Source organism: Rissa tridactyla, chromosome 8 (genome assembly GCF_028500815.1).
Source record: "Rissa tridactyla isolate bRisTri1 chromosome 8, bRisTri1.patW.cur.20221130, whole genome shotgun sequence".
Classification (NCBI taxonomy): domain Eukaryota; kingdom Metazoa; phylum Chordata; class Aves; order Charadriiformes; family Laridae; genus Rissa; species Rissa tridactyla.
This window is the reverse complement of record NC_071473.1, coordinates 21,788,481-21,810,965: the sequence shown is the minus strand read 5'-3', so window position 1 is coordinate 21,810,965 and position 22,485 is coordinate 21,788,481. Positions and strand designations below refer to the sequence as shown.

The 22,485-nt window shown below is 49.2% G+C and overlaps 2 protein-coding genes across 7 annotated transcripts in view; both read right to left on the bottom strand.

The window, feature by feature from the left end:
• Positions 1 to 87: 87 nt before the first annotated feature.
• Positions 88 to 10,061, bottom strand: TOR3A (torsin family 3 member A). Of its 3 annotated transcripts, none has more exons than XM_054212224.1 (6): positions 9,471 to 10,059; positions 8,999 to 9,112; positions 7,988 to 8,253; positions 7,153 to 7,328; positions 4,869 to 4,993; positions 88 to 2,387 (listed from the first exon to the last, which is right to left on the bottom strand). In XM_054212224.1, the coding sequence occupies exons 1-6, from the start codon at positions 9,925 to 9,927 to the stop codon at positions 2,308 to 2,310; spliced, it is 1,218 nt and encodes a 405-aa protein (XP_054068199.1). In that variant the 5' UTR covers positions 9,928 to 10,059; the 3' UTR covers positions 88 to 2,307. The 3 variants fall into 3 exon arrangements, with proteins under 3 accessions (XP_054068199.1, XP_054068197.1, XP_054068198.1); XM_054212222.1 differs by having other exon boundaries at positions 88 to 4,298; positions 9,471 to 9,999; XM_054212223.1 differs by lacking the exon at positions 88 to 2,387 and adding an exon at positions 4,183 to 4,699 and having other exon boundaries at positions 9,471 to 10,061.
• A 3,205-nt stretch (positions 10,062 to 13,266) lies between these two features.
• Positions 13,267 to 22,485, bottom strand: part of FAM20B (FAM20B glycosaminoglycan xylosylkinase) — a 28,137-nt gene continuing 18,918 nt past the window's right edge. For 3 of the 4 annotated variants that reach the window (XM_054212322.1, XM_054212320.1, XM_054212321.1), the window contains 3 exons: positions 21,972 to 22,163; positions 19,637 to 19,696; positions 13,270 to 17,854 (listed from right to left, as the gene is read on the bottom strand). In XM_054212322.1, coding sequence (XP_054068297.1) covers positions 17,623 to 17,854; positions 19,637 to 19,696; positions 21,972 to 22,163 — 484 coding nt within the window. In that variant the 3' untranslated portion in view covers positions 13,270 to 17,622. Of the gene's footprint in view, positions 17,855 to 19,636; positions 19,697 to 21,971; positions 22,164 to 22,485 lie in introns of all 4 variants that reach the window. The other variant, XM_054212323.1, reaches the window with a different exon arrangement.

The window sequence follows — 22,485 nt, the reverse complement described above, 5'->3', positions numbered from 1 at the left end:
ACCTGTTGCTTTACTCACATAGGGTAGGCAGATGGTGGCAGAGGTAGTGCTGACTTGACACTTATTTCCCCCCCCCAAATAGGAAGCTGCAGAATCACTGCTGCTTCTGATGCCAAACAGTGTTTTGTTCCCAAACTGGAATTCTCCCCTGCCCTCTAGCAGGATAGCGAAATAGTGATATCTGGGAAAGCTGGTTCTGCTGTAAATCACCATTCAGTTGTTCCTCCTGCCACAGCTGCTCTCCTAAAATTGTTACCAGTCCTTCTGCCTTTTGTTAGATTTGGCTTTCTGTTTAGCCTTAAAGGTCTCTACTGTAGCGGCTTCTCTGCTTTCAGCCTTGCACAGTAATGTAAGGATGGTGAAGCCCCCGGTACTTGTCCCAACGACGAGCGCTTCTTACTCCACTGCTCAGGGTAGGGGACAAGGCATCGTGAACTCGTACTGTGTTTCCTTCCCGCGCCACTGTCAGAAGGCCTTGTGGGGTAAGGATGCGATTGCAGCCTGGCTCCCTTGCTTGCACTAGTATAGGCTAGAACTTAAAGTAGTCTTTGCAACAGGGGCATGGCATCACATAGGGCCTGGCAATGCCAAGCACAAAGCATGCGCTCACACGAGTGAGTTGATGTGGGGCACTTTCTCTTCCTAGCTACTGTGGGGAATTAGCTGACTCACAGGTGCAATTCTCTTTTCTTCCTGCACTGCACACCCTTTTTAACCCGAGAAGCGGTGCACTCCGCTGTCTGACGGCCGGCACTTCAATTTAATCCTATTCTTCATTAGTGTTGCAAGGGGTGAAGCTGAATTAAGAGTCTGGGTCTTGGGACTGCATCAAATTTAGGCACTGGGAAAAGCTTTGAAGGGAGCAGCGTTGCTGATGGCCAGCAGGGGGGAGCTCTCTGTTCCCCTTCCCCTCACACAGGCCATTTCTCCTGACCACCACTGGCCAACGAGACCCAGTCCAACACGCGCATGTTGACATCCCGTCAGGTGTGCTTATGCAAGAGTTTTAGGGCACGCTGCTTTGCAGGCGGCGGGAACTAAACCCCACAGTGTGGGGCAATAGCTACACCCAAACCTCCCTAAAAGGCGGTGGGTGCGTGAGTGGGCAGGATGGGTTACGCTGGGCAGCTGTAAAGAAATCCAGACCCTTCCCTAAGGCAGGCTGCCCCAGCAGCTCGGGCGCTCCGCATTTTGCTTGTCGGCGCTCTTGGGCATCGGCAGCTGTGACAAGCACTAATGAATCCAGAGGATCTTTTTTTTTTTTTTTTTTGCAAATGTATCAAGCTGCTGTCTTCTCTTTTAAAACACTCAGCCCAGCCCTGTGCTGATCAGCAGCTGGCAGGAAAACCAAGGGGTGGCGACGAAAGCATGCTCAGAAACCTCCCACTTCTGTGCGAGTGGCACCATGTAGCGCGGGTGGGTGCCGGGGCTGCACTCCAGTTGCCTGTAGCGTAGAAAGAAACCTTCAGCCTATTCCCTGGTGGTAGGAAAGAAGAGGTTATGGGACACCTGGCTTCTTTATCATACCTACACAATAAGAAATGTCTGTACCAAAGGAAGTCATTCTTCCAAATGTGTCTGTTGTGCACGGGAGGTAAAGCCCGAGGGGCTCGGCACGCTGTTTCTGTATCAATAGTGAACTCGTTGAGGGCAGGAATGGATTAAAATGGAACACGTTAATCACCAATCACTCTACCAGTGTTGTCAACTGTTTTTATTTTTAATTGTTATTGTAATATATTTTGGTTGTTTTTCTAATTTAATTCTCTCACTATCGTCTGACTGTGAACTGCAAACAGTGTTAAACTTGATGTAAATAAGGCCCTTTGAAGGGCCTCTTTGCCTGTCGTTCCACAAAGTTTTGCCAATTTGCATTTTGTTTTAAATAAAGGTTGCAATATTTTATTGGCAAAAAAACACTTCAGCGTATGCTGCTTTTTTTTCCTCAAGGAATATTTGAAGCTGCTGGGTACTAACCTGAAGTTTGTTATTCTGGGTAGAAAAGAGAAGATGATTACAAACCTGTTAAAAAGGAAAACCATTTAATTCTGACAGATTGCAAGGAAAAGCAGTATTTTTATTTATGCCTCGAAAAATCAATCTTAACGTTGCTGTTGGAGTGACGAGAGGAGGGCGGTGCTTGCTGTTGGGGTTGCATAATCAAATGCTCGCTTAATTCTCCGGCATACATGTGTGTGACCGGGCAGAGCGTCATTAGTTTAACAGTCGCCCTCGTTAGCACCACCGCCACCTCCTTCATCAGGAACAGAGTAAGAACTGCTTCACATGCCCGCTTCATACCAGCCCCTAAGCAAAACGGCTGACCAAGCGACTCCCTTCCACTCCAGACAGCATCAGTCTAACCCGGACAAGCTGAAGATTCTTTTCTATTTAAAAAAAATAAAAAAAAAAATCATAGGTGATCCTGGCTTATACAACCTTCGAAGCAACTAACTTTCAACTAACAACTTTCTAAACTTTCTGCCCCGGTGATAAAAACCAACCCGAATGGTGTCCTTCCGTGGGGCCGCATCCTCCCTTCCCTGGGCGCACCCACCCTCCCTCTGCGCTTTCCCAGGCTGAAGCTTCAGGCTTGACACTTGTGATTAAGAAAGAGAGAAACCAAGCCTAAGAGCTGCCTGCTGATAACCGCGCACGCTGGCACAGGCCCTAAGGGCCAGTCTAGAGACACCAGGTAAGTTTAAACTAACGTTGCATCAGTTGAGCAGCGAGGAAGCGGCCGGCTCATCCTCCTGCCTTGGACTCTGAAGCCTCGTTAGATAACAGTGCCAGCGCGCCCGCAGGGAACCACAAACTCAAAGTCTGCTGGCGTAGTAAGCGCGTCTGGTCAATCTTTTCCCAGAGGTCGTGCTGCTCAGCACTGGCGCCCCAGAGAGGTTCAAAGCTCCAAATAGATCAAAGGTCCCACGCATGGGGTGTCCCATGGGAGCTGAGCCCTGTCCTTGGCATGTGCCGTGTCACCTCATCACCCCAGCCCAGCGGTGTTGGAAGGGAGTTTTGACCTAGAGGTCACAAAGCGATTCCCGTAACGCTGTTGAAATTTTTTTGGTCCTGCCGTAACGTACTTATCACCTGGCAAGTACCCAGACAGCAAACAGCACCTTGGTGTAGTAATGCTGATACCAGACAGAAAAACCATAGCATGCAACATACTGAAAAAAAAAAAAAAAAACAAAACCCCGAGGAAAAAAAATCCCAAGCTTACTGCATCCCTGAAAACCTGACTGCAATTGCAGCCTGTTCCTCAGCCGACATCCTCCTCAACCGCCCTCGAAAGGAGAATTAGTCTCCTCTTTTTTGTTTTGTGGGGAAACAAACAGACTCTTCACCAAACTGCTTCGGAAAATTTCAGCAGAAGTTCACTTCATCCCCGCAGCTGCTTCCATACAACGAAAGACTCCGACGAGAGGGGGACACTCCAAAGCGAGAGGTTATGGATTTGATATCTCCAGAGGAGATTATTCAGTCGTTTTCCCTACGCAAGGGCCTCCCTGCACAAACCACGATCCTTGCAGGTGAGAGGCAGACTCCGCGTGAATGCGGGAAAGCAATAGAGAAAAAACCCTCAACTCCAGCAAAACAGTTCTGTGCAATCTTGTAAAGTGACAGAGGAAAGCAGGGACTGGGATGAGGATGTGGCTTCTGCCAGGGCTGTCTCAACAGGACCCATCTGTCCAAGGCCTTTGTTACACGGTAACAAACCACGGACTTGGACATCCCCGCTCACATGAGACAAAGCATCTGTCAGCACAACCAAATCACCACTTCAGGTTACTGCCTGCTAAAAGAAGGGACTTTAAAACACCGGACAGACTCCAAACGCAGCCAAGCGCAGGCTGTCCCCATGTCCCACGAGTAAGGCTGGGCAGGGTGCACCTCCTTCCCTGTCAACAGCCCTCGCAGTAACAAGGGGTTAAGTCTCTGCCCCTGTGCTAGTGCAATCTGCTTGCCCGACCTTACGCAAGGAAAGCAGGTCCTGGTGTGCAGAACCACCTTCACCACTGGGGTAGTCCTCCCACATGGTGTTCAAGGAAGGAAGTAATTGATGCGCTGGGATACAGATTTACATCCCTGCGCAGAGTAAAGCTTCTCCTCTTTGGGGACAAACACCATCATCCTGGCCACCTCGTCGAGGGCTGCCTCAGTGTAAGGAAGTCCACGGGCCAGGAAAGCATCCCGCGCACAGAGCTTCACGTGGTGGTACTCCAGAGGCAGGAACGGCACGAAGAAATCAATGAGGTTCTCTTCGAGGAGGTGGCTGCGGGCATAACCGTTCTCTGTAGCAAAAGGCAAGGCAAAAACTTCAGGAGCTTCATTTAAGAGCTGGCATCCCTCTGTGAGGCAAGGCTTGTCTCGGGGCAGGGAGAGGCTGTCTTGGCTCATGCAGCCACATGTGGTGGGAGAGACACCTTTCTACTTGTAAAGAGCTGGCCAGCACTTAGTCTGGACGCAGAACATCCCCTTGGCTTGCCCACCTCAGGCCAAGAGAAGCCTGAATCCCCAAGAGGAGTCTTGATGGCGTGAGCCCTGTGGTGTTGGGCTGCCTCTTGCAACCTGGCTGTTTTTCAGGGCTGAAGGGGACAAGGAGGACTCACGGCTCCCTCCCGGTGTGCCCGGCCGCCGCAGCAGCGCTGTGCTCCTCCAGCTGGGCTAACGTAGATGAAGGAAGGGGCTCGAGCTGCAAATAACCCCAGGGGAGGGGTTGGAATAACGGGCTGTTCCGCAGCACGTGCGCTTGTGCGGCACAAGGTGGATCGAACTGCGTAAGCGAGGCCCTGAGCCGGCGCAGAGAGGCAGGTTTGCAGGCAGCCTGCCCACACCAGCCCGCAAGCGAGCCTGGCTCTTACCTGCAGACTCCTGCAGCTCCAGCCGCAGCCGCTGCTCCAGGAACTCCATGGAGATCTCCTCCCGCGCCCGGCCGGCTCGCCAGAAGTCCAGGGCTACCTCATTGATGGTGTTGCCGCCGAGATTGCTGCAGAGAGAAGGGAAGTCACTCAACTGTGCCCCAAGAGACAAACCGCTGAGAGTGGCCAGCAGCCTCCCCTACGGACAGGCCTCGCCAATCGTTAGCCACAAAGGATTTACCATGTCGCATCGGCATCTGAAACTTTCACAGATGCTGATGTCGTCTTCCCAAAGAGCCCCTTTCTATAGGCGTCTGTACAGCTATCTTCCATCTTGCCAGCCCAGACCCTGGGTGGGACCAGGAGCCAGGAGAATCCTCCACCTCCGTCAGTCCCCTGTCCTGGCCTTGGAAACCATCAACCTTTCAGGTGACACTTGGCTCAACACCAAACGCTCAACAAGCCGCCCCTGAAAGTCCAAGTTGGAGGGTAGAGCCCACGGCAGGAGTCCCAGTAGAAGTAAAGGTCGAGGGCAGGGATTCTAGTGGCAGCCCAGGACTCAGCAAAGCCACCGCTGCCTGAGGGACAAAGTGGTGCCATTCCCATGCGAGGGCTCCTCTGGACACCCACTGTGGGGCAGCTCCGTGGTGGGGGACAAGGGTCCTGACAGTCATCAGGGCTCCGGGCAGCCCCTCACCTCAGAAAGCAGTTCAAGACCAGGCAGCCCCCCGCATGCTGGTGAGGGGTTTAAAACAGCCTCAGACAACAGCCCCCACCCACGAGTGCCCCACCACCTGTGAGCTGGCAATTCTGGGAACCAGCTGGCTGCAGGGCTTGTGTAGGTTGGAGTCAGAGAGACCTGAGAGACACAGACCTTGCACCCATCTTCCCTCACGTGTCAGAGGCTCCGGCCTCATTCCTCAAATGGAGAGGAGGCAAAATTAAAAAGCCGCCGATATTTTTCCCCCCACTGCCTTGTGGGGGTGAAAGAGCTGGTACTGATCCTGCTGCCACCCAGACCATGGGAGAAACAGCCCCTTTTGACTGAGGACGGGCAACCAGTCCCACCCCATGCCCATCACTCGGACCTGGCCAAAGCTGTAGGAGCAGCCCAGCGTCCAAAGGAGCCTTGGGGTAGAGCCAGCCCTCCTGTAACAGGTCTGTGTCACGCTGCCACCAGTATGATGAAACCCCCCCAGGATTACATGTTGCTGTGGCACCCTGCTCTGCTCTGCTCGGTGGCACCAAGGGGCTGACATCACCCCCCCACACCTGCACGGCTTGCCAGGTAGGACACGAGGTCAGCTCAGCGCAGCCGGCAGCACATCCACCCTGCCCCGAGCGACAAGGGAGAATCTGCCCCTCCGCCATGGCTCCTGCCGGAGGCCCATGCAAGTAGGAGTGAAACGTGGCCAGCTCCACAAGCACCGGCGCAGATACAGGTCCTCCATGGGCAGAGAAACTTCCCTGGGGAACCACCAAGCTCGGAGGTTAGAACACTCACCTGGATGGTGGGAGACGGAGAACAAATGCTCTGCCCACCTCCGGTCCGGGGGAATACCTCTTGCCAGAGCCAAGCTGAAGGCTGCAAATCCGAAATTGAAGGGGCCCCATGATGCTTGTCTCCCTTTGGCACTTCTCACTGGCTACTTCAGTCACGTGCCTACCTCACCTCTCAGTTTTAAGATGTCCCACTTCTCCCCCTACATACATCACACCTAGGCCTGGGTGAGGGACAGCACTGGGGTGCACACATGCCAAAACCCGTTCTGCCTCTGGATGAGAAAGGAACTGTCGCTAAAGCAGAGGGTGAACTGGTGCCGGGATCAGCCCTCACAGCACAGCAGATGGATGGCACCTCAGCCAGGCAGCAGGAACTCCCCGCCTCCTGTTCCCAGCTAACAGTGCCCTGTTGTGCAAGAACTTCCCACCCAAGACCTGCAGCCCCAGCTTTGCTCCCTGGAGTATGGGATCTCCCTGCTCAGCTGTCCAGGGTGCAGGGTGACACCACGTTAGCTCTGACTCTCACTGGTTCCTTGTCTCAAAGCCTAGACACTGGGTCAGGTGTCCCAACTAAGCTGGACCTCAGCTCCTCCTGCAAATGCCCTGTGCCCGGGCAGGATGCCCAGCACCAATAAGCAAAACCGACGATGGAGGCAACCGCCTCTTGGAGGAGCTAGACAGCTCTTTCCCCTCCTCTGCAGCCTGAGCCCCCCACAAAGCACACCTCAGGGGATAAATTCCATCACTTTGTTCCTCCCCATCCCTTTGGGGACCCAGAAATCACCTGAGGAAGAGGAAGATGGATCTCCGGGAATCCACCTGGCCCTCGTTGTCGTAGTGGGCCATGAAAGGCTTGATGGCATCCAGGAGGCTGAAATGAAGTTTCTCTGCCTCGTCGAAGATGAACAAGGACTGCTTGCAGAGCTGCAGAGTCTCGCTTATCTGCTTCTTCAGCTGAGCCTGCAGAGCAGCAGGGAGGAGCGTGAAGAGCCCAGCAGCAGCCACTGCCACCAGACCATCATGCAGGGGCTGAGCCTGGACGCCGTGGGTTAACCCTGTCTGGCAGCTAAGCACCACACAGCCTATCGCTCATTCCCTCCCACCTAGCGGGACAGGGCTAGGAACAGCAAAAGCAAGTAAAAGCGTGGATCAAGATAAAGATAGTTTAATAATAAAAGGGAAAAGGAAGAAGAAAGAAACGAAAGCAAGTGATGCAAAGGCAATCACTCACGCCTGCCACTGATGCCCAGCCAGTCTCTGAGCAGTAGCTCCCTACCCCAAGCCCCTCTCCCCTCAGTTGTTATTGCTGAGCATGACATTAAATGGCACGGAATATCCCTTTGGTCAGTTAGGGTCAGCTCTCCAGTGTGTGTGTCCCCCAACTTCTTGCACACCCCCGTACTACTGACTGCGAGGGCAGAGTGGGAGAAGGAGAAAGCCTTGAGGCTGCGCCGGCACTGCTCAGCAGAAGCCAAACACCAGCGTGTTATCCACACCGTGTTACTCACAAATCCAAAGCACAGCACCGCATGGGCTGCTGTGGAGAAAATGAGCCCCACCCCAGCCAGACCCAGTACACCGGGCCATCCCCACAGCAACGCCACGCTGTTGGCTCTCACCTTGTATGAGTCCACGTACTTGTGATGGGGGAAGTGGAAAAGCGAGATGAACAGCCTGACACACTCACTCTTCATCCCATCCCGGTAAAGGTGACTGGCCACCATCCGAGCCACAAAGTTCTTGCCTGTGCCGGACCAGCCGTGGAAGGAGAGGACCAGAGGCTTCTCTGGCTGTGGGCTCTGCAGGAACCCTCGCACCGCCTGGACAACCACTTCTTTGGCCAAATGCTGCCCGTGGAGCTGCCCCTGGAGGTCTGCTTCTAGGCCTGCAGGACAGAGAGCAAGAGCTCAGCTTTCACTTGCAAGCCCAGCTGCTGCTACTGCAGGTGGGAATAAGAGGAGATGACGTGTCAGGCACTAAGCTCGCCCAGCCCTGCTGGTGAGGCCGCCTGTCTGAGAGGAGCCTGAAGCGGCATTAAAGCCACAGGGATAATGAGGCAGGATGCCCGTATCCTGCCTGCATCAGCCACTGACTGCAAAAAGACACAGATCTTCCACTGACTCCTTTTTTCCTTTGGGAAGGGAAGGAGGTGTTCGATGTCTGCAGAGAGCGCTGACGCCAACAGGCCCTTGCAAGCTCCCAGCAGAGGGTATGGACACCAGAAGTCTCAGGGACAGCAAAAAACAATGACACCTGCACGGGGCTTACGTGCAGCTCTTAGCGTACCCTCCGGATGCGGGGCTGGATAATGGGCCAGTTTGGACTCCCTGTGGGAGCTACTGGATGAGGACAGGGCTCGTGGCAAACTGGAGCAGATACACTGTACAGCAAAGAGCAAACTCTCTTGCAGTCTCAGAACTACAAACTAGTAAAGAGAAACAGGACTTAGCTCAGCCCCTCGCCTTCCCACCAGCTCAGCACCCTGCTCAGAAATGCCCGTTACTTACATTGCTTCTTAAGATATACTTTAAAAGAAAAAAACCCCATGAACAAACAACACAAGAGCCAACAGGGAGAGGCAGCAGAGACAAGCACTGCTTGGGGTCTCCCTGGTACAGCACAGCACCTACCTGTGATATTGTTGACTACCCTGCAGTCTCCTGTCTTGCAGCACTTGCCGAAGCTGCAGTACCAGGCAGAGAGGATCTCCAGGTAATCCTGGCCCACCAGGGGCAAGCTCCAGCCTGGAAAAGGCAGTGGTCTGAACAGAAACACGCCAGAAAGCATCTTGTTTTGTATTTTGTGAGGACGCTCAGGTGAGCCCAGTTAACGGCAGCCCTCCTCCCGCGTGCAGGGATCAGGCACTGTCCCCCCAGGCAGCGCGGGCTGTGGGGTGGTGGAACGAGCACATAACGCGCAGCAGCTGGCTCAGGCGGGCACGGAGAGACATGTTTGTGGCAACCTGGGGCATGCCGAGTTGAGGAGGGAGACATCCAGGGCAGAGACCCTTGGGAAGGGAAGGAAAGCATCCACAGGAGCTGGGGGAAGCGAGGCGTTTAGAACCTGTCGTGGGAGAGGGAAAGGGAGGAGGAAGGTGCTTACCTGGCCTGGGACTGGACTCTTCCTCCTCCTCGCAGCCCTGCTGCCACACCTTGCACGCCAGGTACTGCCAATACTGCTTGGAGAGAGCACTCACAGCTCCCAAGTGCTTCTTCACGGCTTCGTACCTCGCCCTGCCCCACGGTCCCCCCTCCGCCACAGAGCCCTGCTCCTCCTCCCAGGGCCCCCGCACCACCCCTTGGCTCCCCAGCCCCCCGGAGCCCCCCAGCAGCAGCAGCAGGAGGCAACAGGCCAGCCCCAGACGGAGCCTGCCCTGACCCATGGCGGTGGGTGCGGGATCCCCGGTGGGGTGGGAGCGGACCCTGCCCCGGCCCTGCTGGGTGTCCGCGGGCTCCCGGCCTCCCTTAAACCGCCCGAGCCGTGATCTCACTTCCTGGCCGCCTGCAATTGGAGTCGCGGGGGGAAAGCGGTGGGGTGGTGTCACGGCCACGCCAGCCATGGCCTGGCGCCCGCACGGACCCTGTCCCACGGCCTCCCCCGCGCTGGGCTCAGCGCCACACTGCAAAACCCGACCCTGCTCCCAAAAGGAGGCACTGGGCACCCCTCCGGGTCTCTGTTCTGCACAAAACTCGGAGCCTGGTCTTCCCCCCAGGTCCTGCCAACCCTCGCTGGGAGGGGAGGCGAGCAACTCCTCTTCCAGCCAGGCCGGAGAGATCCCCAAGGAAGCTCCCCGACACCGTTACCAGCCTGTCACGCCCAGCTGCACCACTGCAGCCCTCCCTCCGGCCTCCACGCCGCAGCACCAGCAACAACGAATGCCCGGGGAAGGCAAATAATCTGCTTTTTAAGTAGCCCAGCGGCCCAGCTGAAGATTTGCTGCCGCAAATGCAAGAGGTGTTGGCAGTTGTCGTTCATCAGGGTCATTTCCAAGGGGACACAAAAATAACAGGCATAAACAAGGGAGCAGGAGGCGGTGGATGAGTCAGACCGGCAACACAGGGAGCTGCGCTGTGCTGCCTGGGCTGCATTTGCCGCCTGCTGTGCTGTGAGTTCAGTTTAGTGATCAGATCAAAGCTCTAGGACAAATGGTTTTGTTGCTGGCCCTGGGACAGGCTTGCTGTGTGACGCTGGACACGTGTCATTCCTCATCAACCCCAAAGAAGTGCTGCACCTTCATACACCAGTACATCCAAACACTAAAGACAGGTAGGGTGGGCTCCCGCTCCAGCAGCCAGGAAAAGGAAAGAAGTCAGATCAGCACAGAACTACCATGAAATCACATACGAGAACCGAGGTACTACTCATTACCACCACCAAGCTCACCACCACCAACCAGTTTTCTCCCCGCTCCTGTACGGGGAAGCAGCAGGCGCAGTCATTAGGGCTGGCTGCCCGCGCTTTGGCAGGAGATCCTGCCAATTCTAGGATCCCATGCAAAGCCCTGGCTTTGATTTTGGAAACAAGTACACAAACTCAGCTGTGTGCGGGGAGATGAAAAGTGGATAAGCCCCACATAACCTGCATTTTACCTTAAAGCTGTACCCACTGCTGGCTTACTATAAGAGACTAACACCTCTACAAGTCACTGAGCATCAGGACAAGGCCACCTAACCGAGATGAGGCCAAGATGCTTTGGACATGGGAAGAATTTCAAGTTATCCCACGTGCTCATGAAAATAAAAATAAGAAGGATATTAAATGCAATTCATCCAGCCTGGCAATCCACTCGTTCGGGTGGACTGGGAGCAGGATCCAGCCCCGCCAAGGCTTGGAGTGGAGCACATCACCATCTACAGGTGGCTACAAAACATTACCCATCGGCATTAAAGATAACTGGTATTAACATAATAGTCCTCTCCAGCTTCAAAAATAGTGAGGCTAAAACCTTCACATAACCTTGCAATAACTTAAACAGAACTAAAACCAGTACACATTAAAAAAATCAATTAAAAAACGAACTCACTGTAGCCATAGCAAATTAAACTGCTATCCGCCTTTCTGAAAACTAGTTGAAGCATCTGAATGGAAGCATTTTATACACATTTAGAAAAAAAATTCATAGCTGTAACATGCAAACTCCACTGTCCCAGGGATAAGTGCTTTAGCTGAAGAGAGCTTACCAAAAGGGACAGACTTCAGAAAAAATAGACGCTTCCATGTTACAAAGGAAAAAAGCAAATTCTGAAAGATAAACCGACTGACTGTCCAACATCGCACCAGCTCCACGGTACTACGGCATAACTCCTGGGATGTCAGCTTCGCTCAAGTGCAGCCCATCATAAGAGCTGGGGGGGGAAATAAAAACAGTTGTTTAGTAACCTGCCAACGGTACCCTATTTGACCTGGCTCTGAGGTTAAGGAGGCACTGAAGTTGGGGGGGGAAGAAAAAAAAATCCACCCCCGACTAATTCAATTCCCTTTGCAGGTCCTTAAGGAGGAAATTATCCCCATGGACTAGACGGGAAGGTGCAGGAGACTGGAAGAGATCCTAGAGCACTGCACTGAGGAGAACTCACTCATACCCGACTTGGGAAGGATGGGGCTCGGAAGAGCAGCAGCCAAAGGCATACTACAGCTTGCTGGGATTGTATCCCCCCCCTCCTTTTTTCTGCTTCCTCTGCTGAATTTCACTCGCTACAGTTTTTGCTAATCTTCGGCTGACAGTCTTGCAGCAGGGATCTGCATGGCCCGGGAGATGATGATACTAGGATGCATGGCTTTTCAGCTCACAACCGGTTATCCCAAAGCAATCCTGGTGAGCCGCAGCCATCTGATTCAAAATCCATGATCTCAGGTCAAGTCAGGTCTTACAGTGCAGGCATCATCTAAACAGAAAGAAAAAAACGGCACCAGGAAAATGTGTTTACGTCTGGCTTATTCAGTACCCCAACGCGACTCGGTACAAGCAAACACTCAGGGGGAACCTTGCAATCCAGGATTTTATAGCACAGGCTGTATCCGCTGGACAGGGAAATGCAGCACATCCATCCTTTTCTGGTTTTTCCAGTTTCCATACAGCAATTCCTTCTGCGCATCCATAGATGAACTCTTGACACAAAGCAGGAGGAGAGTCTCTCCCCGGCAGCTCAGCAGAACACAGCTATGGATTAGGTCGCTGCCGAGGAAGATCTGGAATAAATGATATAAGGGGAGTCCTTCCCCCTCTTTCCTACAGTTTCCCCCCCACCCAAAGTCCCCGTCTCTTTAAAATATTGAGAGACTCCACAGTGAAAAAACAACAGAGCACCAGTCCCGCACAGGGGACATGTGAATCAAGAACTTATTTTAATTTCCGATTTTCAGAATCAATAAAAATTTGTAGGGAAAGAATCTGAAAGGAATTCAGGGAAAGTGCTAATTTTCACAACCCTTTCATTTTTTATTGGCTCAAAGTTATTTCTGCTCATTCTTCCGCAAAATTGTTGTTCATTACATAATCAGAAACACTTTAAAATCTCCCAGTTATGTGAATTCTCACCCCATTACTAAAGTAAACCACTCCAGAATTACACAGCAGTAATACCACAGTGTGCTGGTAAGAACGGCCCTCAAAACTAGTTGCTTCAGTCTTCCAAAACTTAAAAGCCCCTGTAGTTTCTGCAAGCTGCTGTACTGCTTACACACAAGCAAGAATCCTGTCCTGCTCCCTGAGGAAACTGGCACTTTGAAAATAGAGATGGAGGATATGAAAAATTATTGTCGCTACACAACGCTAGGAGACAAAAAAACCCCAGAACATCCTTCCCCCCCCCCCCCCAAAAGCTCCGAAATAAAACCCCCAAACTAGTTCTTGCAAAATTCAGCAAATGCCGAAGTCCAAAGCTTCAAGTGAGAAACTCTGGTTTAAAAAAAGAAGCAGGGGCCTTTGGTGTTTCACAACACCAGGCTGATGCCACAGGCTGGGTCAAAGACCATTCCTGCACTTCCAGAGCCTTGGTGGTTTTGTGGTGTCCTGTCCCCAGGAGCCATACGGGGGCTGGCAGCAGCTCACACAGCCCTCAGAAGTACCCAGCAGCTCTCGGTGGCTTCCTTGGCTTCCAGATGCCCGACACTCAGAACTGCGAGCATCACCTCCTACCTCTGAAAAACTCCCTGCAGTGGGTTATTAAGCAAACAAGCTCCGGTACAGCCAGATTAAACCCCTGCGCTCTGTAGGAACGGATTTCGATGGCTGCTTACTCGCCCTGTCTGATATAAAGGGCTTCAATAAAAGCTTAGAAAAGCCAACCACGAACACCTCCCAACTCTATATACATCTCTCGCCAACTCTATATACATCCCTTGCTCCGTATAACAAAGCCAACTTATTGGGACACAACCAAGAAATCAGCCTAGGTGCTTCCAGATGCAGGGCCACGGGATGCACTTTCAAAAGCAAAAAATACTTGCTCTCCGAATATCACGTCAAACTAAATGCATTCTTTTTTTTTGCATCACTTTGGGACACTCTTCTTAAACACATCTTTCCCTACCAACAAAGCTCTCGCAAACAACCTGCGCGTTTGACCCCATTCTTGGAAATGCATAACTGGAATAAATACCATTGATAACTATTAGTGAAGAAATAACCACGAAACGTCAGTAGCAAGACACTCTAAACACTCAGCCCACCACATGTTGGAACAAGAGAGAGACAGAGAGGAGGGGAAGAGAGAGAGAGAGACTTAGAACAATCCATCAATGTTGCTTTATTAAAATCTTTATTCACACAATGTTGCTTTATGCGGAATTTGACCCCAGGGGATACAAGGAGAAAGTCATGATTGCATTCTGTTTTCTTATTAGCAACCTCCATTTGTGCAGCTGCTCCCAGGGGCAATCCTCTGACAGCTCCAAGAGGGGTGTCTGTTCCAAGCATCTTACTCCAGCTGCCACAGCAAATAAATTACCTTCTTAATAAATTAGTATTTTTTCAGTTGAAGTTTGTTTGGCAAGACACGCTCCAGTTCATTAGCTTCTGGAAGAGGAGCCGACTTCAGTGTCTCCTCCAGCCCAACTGCTGACTTAGGAAGGAGCAGATAAATAGCAGATGGCTGATGATGCTCTCTTCTTAATTAGTTCTTGATTTCTGTGCTTCAAGCGCCCTGGTATTACTAAAATCCACAACCCAACCATTTTGTAACATCTGGAGCCAGCGGATTACAGTGTGCACAGTGAACAAGGATCAGAAGGTGTCATGAAAACCTCACTGACGGCGCACAGCGCCTGCCTCACAAATTTTTCAGAGATTCAAGCAGACCCTCTTTGCGTGTGGATGCTGCTTATTTCCTTTGCAACGGTTACAACTGATTTGAAAATTTCTCAGGGTTCTGTATTCGAGCAAGACAACGATCACTGCCAAAATGTCAAAGATTGTCAAAAGGCCCAAATCAGATCTTCCTGATTTGGGATAAGAGAGGAAATTATTCTTCTTTCCTGCTGCAGAACACCAAGTGCCTGTGGTGCTTACAGTGACCAGAAGCATTATGACAAAAAAAAAAGAAGAAAAAAAGCAACCATTTCTTGCGTCCTCCTACTGATGATGCCAGACTTCATGCCCTTTATTTATGGGTGAACTAATAGAGTGCTTTAAATCTTTGACATTCGTACTGGGGGAAAACCTATCCCCCCAGGTTCCATCTGACAGCAAAAGCTTCAGTTTAGAGCCCCATGAACAAACAATACATAAGCCCCGAAAACTAATTTGATTTCATAAAGACAGAAAGACTTTTTTTGGAATCCATTATTAAATCAAATGTAGATGATCAAGAGTGATCATACAGAAATCAAACCATCAAATTTTGGTAGATCCTTACCAAAACATTAAGTGCTCATGACTAAGCTCAAAGAGAACAACATGCTTTTAAAAATGCTACGAGCCACCACCGTGTGCTTCACCGTCTCCTCTTTGTGTACATCATCCTCAATTTCTGGGGAAACAGTTTATGCCAAAATGCCTCAGTATGAATCTATTCCGCTTCAGAATAAATGCATTCACTGACCACCTAGCTGTTGCCCGCAGTACTTCCCAACGCTGTCTCGCTCCACCACCGAAATCTGCCTGCCAGCCAGGCGACAGGGCCCAGGGCAACCCCTGCATGGCTCCTGCCCAGCTCTCCGCCCCAAGGGAACCCCCGCAAGGCACAATCCACACCGCTGGGTTAAACTCACCGCAGGATCATGGCTTTTAAAGGATGCGTTATATTACCATGTACGGCAATAAACAGGCACTAGCTTAACACCAGTGTCCTAAAAGCTGGCTGTGCATTACAGTCCTGACCAGTAACACCAATAAGTAACTCAACATCCCATCCTGCCTGTGGGGCGGGATGTGGCCAAGCCTAGAAAAGATGTAGAAGAACATAATTTTCAATTTTGGGTAAACAGTTGCATTCTACTTTCAAGATACTCTGCTCAGGCAACGACAAAAAGACTTCAACAAAATAAAACTGCAATTTTAAAAATAAACTCTCTCAATAAGACCTCTCTGATCGGGTACGGCAGCAGGCGCAAGAACACGAAACAGCTCTCTATCTGCACTACTGCAGAACTAGAAAGATTTTGACGGACAAATCAAGGGAAAGGTCTTAAACTGACATTTTGCTGCTCTTGCTCACGAGTCCAATAATACATAATCACTTTGGGAAGCGGGCTCTTTCCTTACTTCTAAAGACCATACCATCAGAACTGAAAATCAATACAAGACTGTTAAATTTGGAAAAGCAATGATGAAACTGGTTCCCTTCTGGAGACGCAGATTCAGACCTACCGCAAGTGTGACAAGTTTTATGGCTGCACGCTCATCCGCAGCGCAGGCTGACGCAGTGCTGAAGGATGACAGCACTAGCACAGGACGAGTGCTACAAGTCTGCCCCGAAAAGCTGACTTACACCAACTCTCCCCTATCTATGGCAAAACCATCAGGAGCGAGGACCCCAGGATGACCACCCTAGTCAGAACATCACAGTGGGGGTTGCAGGAAGCAGCTGGGGAAGGCAGAAAACTTACTGGAAGTGCTCACAGCTCGGCCACAAGCCAGGACAGGTAGATGGTGGGGACTGAAAAACCGCTGGTGTCCACAAAACAGCAGCACTGAGCTGTGATTACAACATCGAGCAGCAGGAAGCACATCTCCGTATGAGATGAAGAAGATGAAAGACCACAGCTCAGGGTTCCCTCCACTCTTCAGGGCCTTGCCTTTGGCCGTAGGTTACTGTGGAAGTCCAGCAATACACCGCTCTCTCCCCAGTGCAACATGCCCAGATGCCCCACGTGAAACAGGGCATGGAGTAAGCAGCATGACCTCGCTTAACCGAACCTGCTTACAAGGACAGATTCTGTCCTCCTCCTCCTCAGCTACAATACAATGAAAATTTGGTTAATACAGACACAGGACTGCAAGGGCATTTTCTCTACTCAGACCTTGCCATATTCCTTATAAATGGAAAACAGTGACAGGACACGTGGGAACTTACTTTAACCCCTTAATTACCAAGTGCTGTCTAACCACCCCGTCCTCCCCTAAATCTCCAACCCTGTGGATAAATCTTTGACAGGACTTCAGCCAAAACACTGAAGCATTATCACATATGAGGCAGATCCCTTTCCCAGCCTTTTATTGAGGAAAAGACAACTGAGCAGCAGAGGTCCCCTCTCCCACCCCTAATGGCATTCAGAAGAACATCCCACCCCCGGGGGGTGGCACAACTCTTCGGTCTAATAATTATTTTATTCACCACTTCCTCTTTCTCTAAAGAAGCAGCAAAATGCCTAACCAGCTCACAGCTGATTATGTACAACCCTGAATCAGACAAAAGCATATGTGGGGAAGAGAAGGCGAGGGGATCATACTGTTCGTCTCCATTTGTCCCCTCTAGATTCAGTCCACAAATTAGTGTCTGTATTCCACACGCTTCCACCAACACCAAGAGCCATTTTCATCCAGTGCGATGTCCACTGCCGGCAATGGACACACCACAACGGCCAAGATGCCATTACGGGTACTGAGCCATCCGAGGCTCTAACTTCCCACCTCTCACTGCTGTCAACCCAAGGTAAAAGCCAGTGTCACCTCTGTTTCCCTGGCTCGGAAGCTTTCCTGTTCATTTCAGTCCATCTTGGCCGTGGCCTTTCCGAACTGATTGTGCTGTTTTTCTATCGCTTTTTTGTTTGTTTGTTTTTTAAAAAAAGGAGTTTCATCTGTGTTCCACTACAATTACAAATGAGACAGAGTCATCCTGTCTTCCACCAGCACGACATCTGGCCCAAACTGGTCTGTGCACTGCTTCACTGTAGCCAGAATGCTGAGAAGCCGCTGGTCTAGGGCATCCAGATGAGGGTCAGAAAGCACTGGTGAGATGGGGTCATGCGACATAGCAGTTTTTAAGGCAGACTTCAGTACTCCATTCTTCAGGTAATTAAGTCTGTTCCAGGTAGAAACCCGGATGCTGCAAAAGAAAGAAACAAACACGTCATCATACCACCGTCTAGCTCAAGTTCCATCAGCAATACCAAAGCCAACCTCTTGAGGGAAACCTGTTACATCAACAACGGAGTCTTATTACAAAAGTGGTTTTGGGACAGGAGGGTCCAGGTATAACTGCATTATATGCAGTATCTAAGTGAAACTTGAAAACTGAAGGTGAAGAAGAAAGAATCTAATGTGATGTAACTCTTATGTTACACAGGAACACTTCCAACTGCTAGCAAGGAAGCTCTTCAGTCCTGAGGCCTCCTGGACACAATTTGCAAAGGAAAGAAAAGGGAAGAAAATTAACAGTCTGGCTGTTAATTCAAACACACAATTCATGTCACCTGAGGAAGAGCGTCACTGACCAACAATTAATAACAACGGACAAAAATCAGTTGACTGAACTGCCAAGGAAGTGACCACAGCAGTGACTTTTCTGCTTCACTGGACACTGAACTTGTTCGTGTCAGCCCATCTGAAAACCGTCTTGTTCTGTAAAGTGTCTTGGGATTCTCCCCCAAATTTTCGTGGTTTTGCACCACTGGTCTAAACTCTTTGGTTTTTGATGGCCTCTAAAGAAATCAGCAATATAAGAAAGTGTTGTAACAAACCTATAGTTAGAACAATTACGCATATGAATTCTTACATGGCATTCGCCTGGCATCAGGAAGAAAAGACATCAGAAAAGCAGGAAACTGCAAAGTCTCTTACACAGATGAACTTTTCCTATGGTTGCATTTCGGAGAATCTAGATGAGAAAGACTCCAAAAGATCCTCATAAAGCAGGAAATTAAATATGCATTTAAAATTAATGTAGGAAAACTAAAGAATTTGAAAATCACTTAGTTTAACTGTTCTCCATATGGATTCTAAAAGAATCTTGCAGAATGTAGGCCAGGTGTACCGTAGCATGGATAGAGCCTTGCTTAGTGCAGGCAGGGGGTGAGAGCTCAGGCTTTCCGCAGAGTTCCCAGGTTTCACGGAGTTCCTGAGGAATCCAGGAGACAAAACCTTCCAAACACCTTCCAAGGCTCAAGGAACTATCAACTAAACGCTTAATTTGAAAGGCTTAAAGGAGTTGATGCTATCTTGAAGTGACAGAGGCAGCAAACGGATGTACCAGTATTTTTCCTCCTGTAACATTTCTCTATTTGTTAATGAGAAGTACCAATGGCCTGGTGAGAGAGCGGCCACCGAAATAAGAAATCAACAAGTCACGGCCTCCAAAAATAAAATGAACGAAAAGGCAGTTCACAAGGCCAAAGCAGAAACAAAATCCTGCAAAAACCCTACAAACTTCACTTTGAAAGGAGCACCCTGAGCAGCGCTGCGGTCTTGTTTAGAGAGAACATTCGGAAATGAAGGTAGTTAACTTGCCAAACACGTTGAGTCTTTGCTTCTGTCAGGCAGAACTCAAACTGTGATGTGAACTTTTATTCGGCAGGAGCTGGATGCAGACAGCTGCAGATGCAAAGTACCTGTCACGCTGACTAAGGATTGATTTGAAACAGTGACCTGGAGGCGAGACTACTTCCTACAGCCTACCGTCTGATTTACTACCTTAATGAAAATGTATTTCTCAGCTTCTTGAGCAGTGACAATACATCAAACAAACATAGTACCTCAAAAAAGCAAAGCACTATGTCCGTGAGTGAACATTTTCAGGTTACCAGAAGGCTTAAAACTTTAAAATTATATTGCAAACCTAAGGACAGCAATTGCGTACGTAAAGTGAATAGCATCCCTGCATTTCACTTACATGCAGCACTGATAAAGAGGAGCTAAGATACTTCTTTCATCCAGGGCAGGGTTTCCAAAGCTGAAAAGCAAAATCAAAACCAAGTGAACCAGTTGAACTCCTAACGTTGTGCTCACCATCAATAATTTTGTAAAGAATTCAAAAAAATCAATACTAGGCAATTTCATGCTCCAACAGCTCAAATCATTTAAATTAAAATATAAACAGGTTGCGACCAATTACAGCTATAACTCTCCACAGCATCAGCTAATGTACCAGATAAAGGGAAGCAACACCTTTAGCATACCTAGTTCTTTATCAGGCGAAGGCACCTTAGGAAGAAACTTCAGAGGAGTTTAGAACTTAAGCTCATCTTGTGAAGCCAGGGAAAGGAATAATTGGTATTCTGGACAGAGAGAGCGAGAGCTCTGCCTGTCTGACACAGCTGGACAGGCAATGAACGAAATAGCAGCCACATGCTGTTTTAGATGGCCAACTTAGACCAACAGCTCAACAAACAAGGTGATCAACTTTAGCATTCCATAATCACACTTTCTAAGGAAGGCCTGACAAAAGGATTTCATAGTATTTCAAACACATGCTTTTTTTTTTTTTTTCCAAAATAGTTACACCCCCCTCGTAATACTGTTTTCAAAAAAGCACTTTTCTCTCATTAAAGATAACTTAGTCTAGGAGTTTGGCATTATTTTGCTCCCATAATTCTGTTGCTAGTAGCTTTAAAACTGGAATAAGCTCCCCAGGGAAGTGGTCATGGGTCTGGATGATGCCCTTAGTCATATGGTTTATTTTTAGATAGCCCTGTGAGGAGCACAGAGTTGGACTCAATGATCCTTATGGGTCCCTTCCACCTTGAGATATTCTAAGATTCTATGAAAAAACTCTCCCCCTAGTCCTGATCTCAAAGGAGCTGAAAGAACTTTACTTAAACTTTCAAGAAAACAATTTACTTCTGGGCCTGCAAACCCCACCAGAAATGTTTTCATAACATTATAAGCATGTACTATAATAAAAGGTCTGACGTGACCTTCAACTATCATATTCAATTCCAGTGACTAATACATTTATTTCCTCCTAACACATTGCCAGAGCATTATAGAAAAACATTTTTTGCCAAATTCACCTAAAGCAGTCTGCAAGCAGCAATAATTAAGCAGTCCCAAGGTGGAACGCATCCTTCTGACATAACTGAAGGAGTGTTACTGAACAGGCTGATGCATAAAGACAAAATACTCAACTGGACTACTGCAGACAAATTAGAAATGAAGGAAGGAAGGAAGGAAGGAATCCTCTATGCAAAAGGCAAATGGGGAAAGAAATGGTAACTCCAAGCCTTCCAAGGATCTGTCTAGATCAGAGGTCTCAAGGTCTGCGTACACATGGCGTAAGTGGTTATGCAGAGCCACTGCAGAGCAGAGCCTGGCACAGGAACTGCCAGAGCGAACCACCAGAAGCCAGTCCATCCGCAGAAGGGGAAACTCACTGTTGCTGCAGATGGTAGTGCCCATTGGAAAAAAAAACTAGGGAGTCTCTGGACTAAATCATGAGAAAGAGGAATAAGTTATCTTTGTTTTCAGAAAAAATTAAGCAAATTGTTATGATTTAAACAAGCCTGTATCTGCAATAGGATTTTTAACTTAAACTATACCAGCCAACGTACAAAAACTATAGCACAGACAGAACAACTCGCATCTTAAACACATATCCTTAAGAGTAAAGTTCAGCCTCAAGAGGGACTTCTCATCAGTTCCTCTCAGTTACCACATGCTTCATTTTTGTTTCAATAATAATGCCCATGCTCAGGACATCATCATATTTTGCTCTCAGTATCAGTTCTATCTCCATTTTAAACCTTTAACCTTTTAAAGCCAGAGCAGACAGATCCAGAAAGCAGGGAATGCCAAACTATTCAGAGACACATTTTGAAAAGATTTACTATGTCACTCACTAATAGTCCCCGGTAAATAATAAGTTTTTAATCTTCCATTAATTAAAACCATAAAAGGGAGGGGCTTTTCTGGGAATAGAAGGACAGACACAAGCAAACTTTTGAAAGTTGCTTGGGGAAAAAAGGTCATACTGTGCTAATTTGGGCGTTTCTGTAGTTTGAGTAAGACTTCGCCCAAAGCAGTTGATATTATCTAGAGCACAGAGTAAGCGTCACACCCTAATACTTGACGAGTAATTTCTGATAAGAAGGAAAGCTTTCGATTTTTAGCACAAAAGGTATTAATGAAAAGATTAGTGAAAGCAAGAAAAAACAGAGAGATACAGAGCAGATAAACGCGTGCCTTTGTGCTCACCACTGCCTGCTCACCAGGATTTCCCTTACCCTCACCTTTTGGCATTATCCAGGAGGATGAGCATACTGGCTCCTTCATCATCCTGGAAACTCTCATAGTGGTGCCGGTCAGCATTCCCAATCAAATAGTCAAAGATGGCAGTGTCAATGATATCAAGGAGACGAGGGCCTGAGTCATACGGTGAAGTCTTCTTCACGGCATCACAATAGCTTTCATCATACTCCCACCTGGGGGCCATCAAGAGAAGCCAAACGAAATTTTCAAGGAATGCACACCAACGGTATTTATAGCTGCACTTATAAGTGCCTAAAGAAAAGGTGAGCGCAGCAGTTAAGGCTATACAAAGAAGAAAGAGCCAGACAAAAGTGTTTTAATAAAAGATTAAAACCTGTATTAACACCCTAGCACATGGAGCAAGCTATAGCTTCAGTGCAAGGTTACGCACCATTTTCCTACAGAAAACAAGTTCAGAGTTTGCCTCCTCACTGCTCACAATTCATGAGTGGTTGGGCTGCCTCACAGCAAGATTACCATCATGATTCGCCTCCC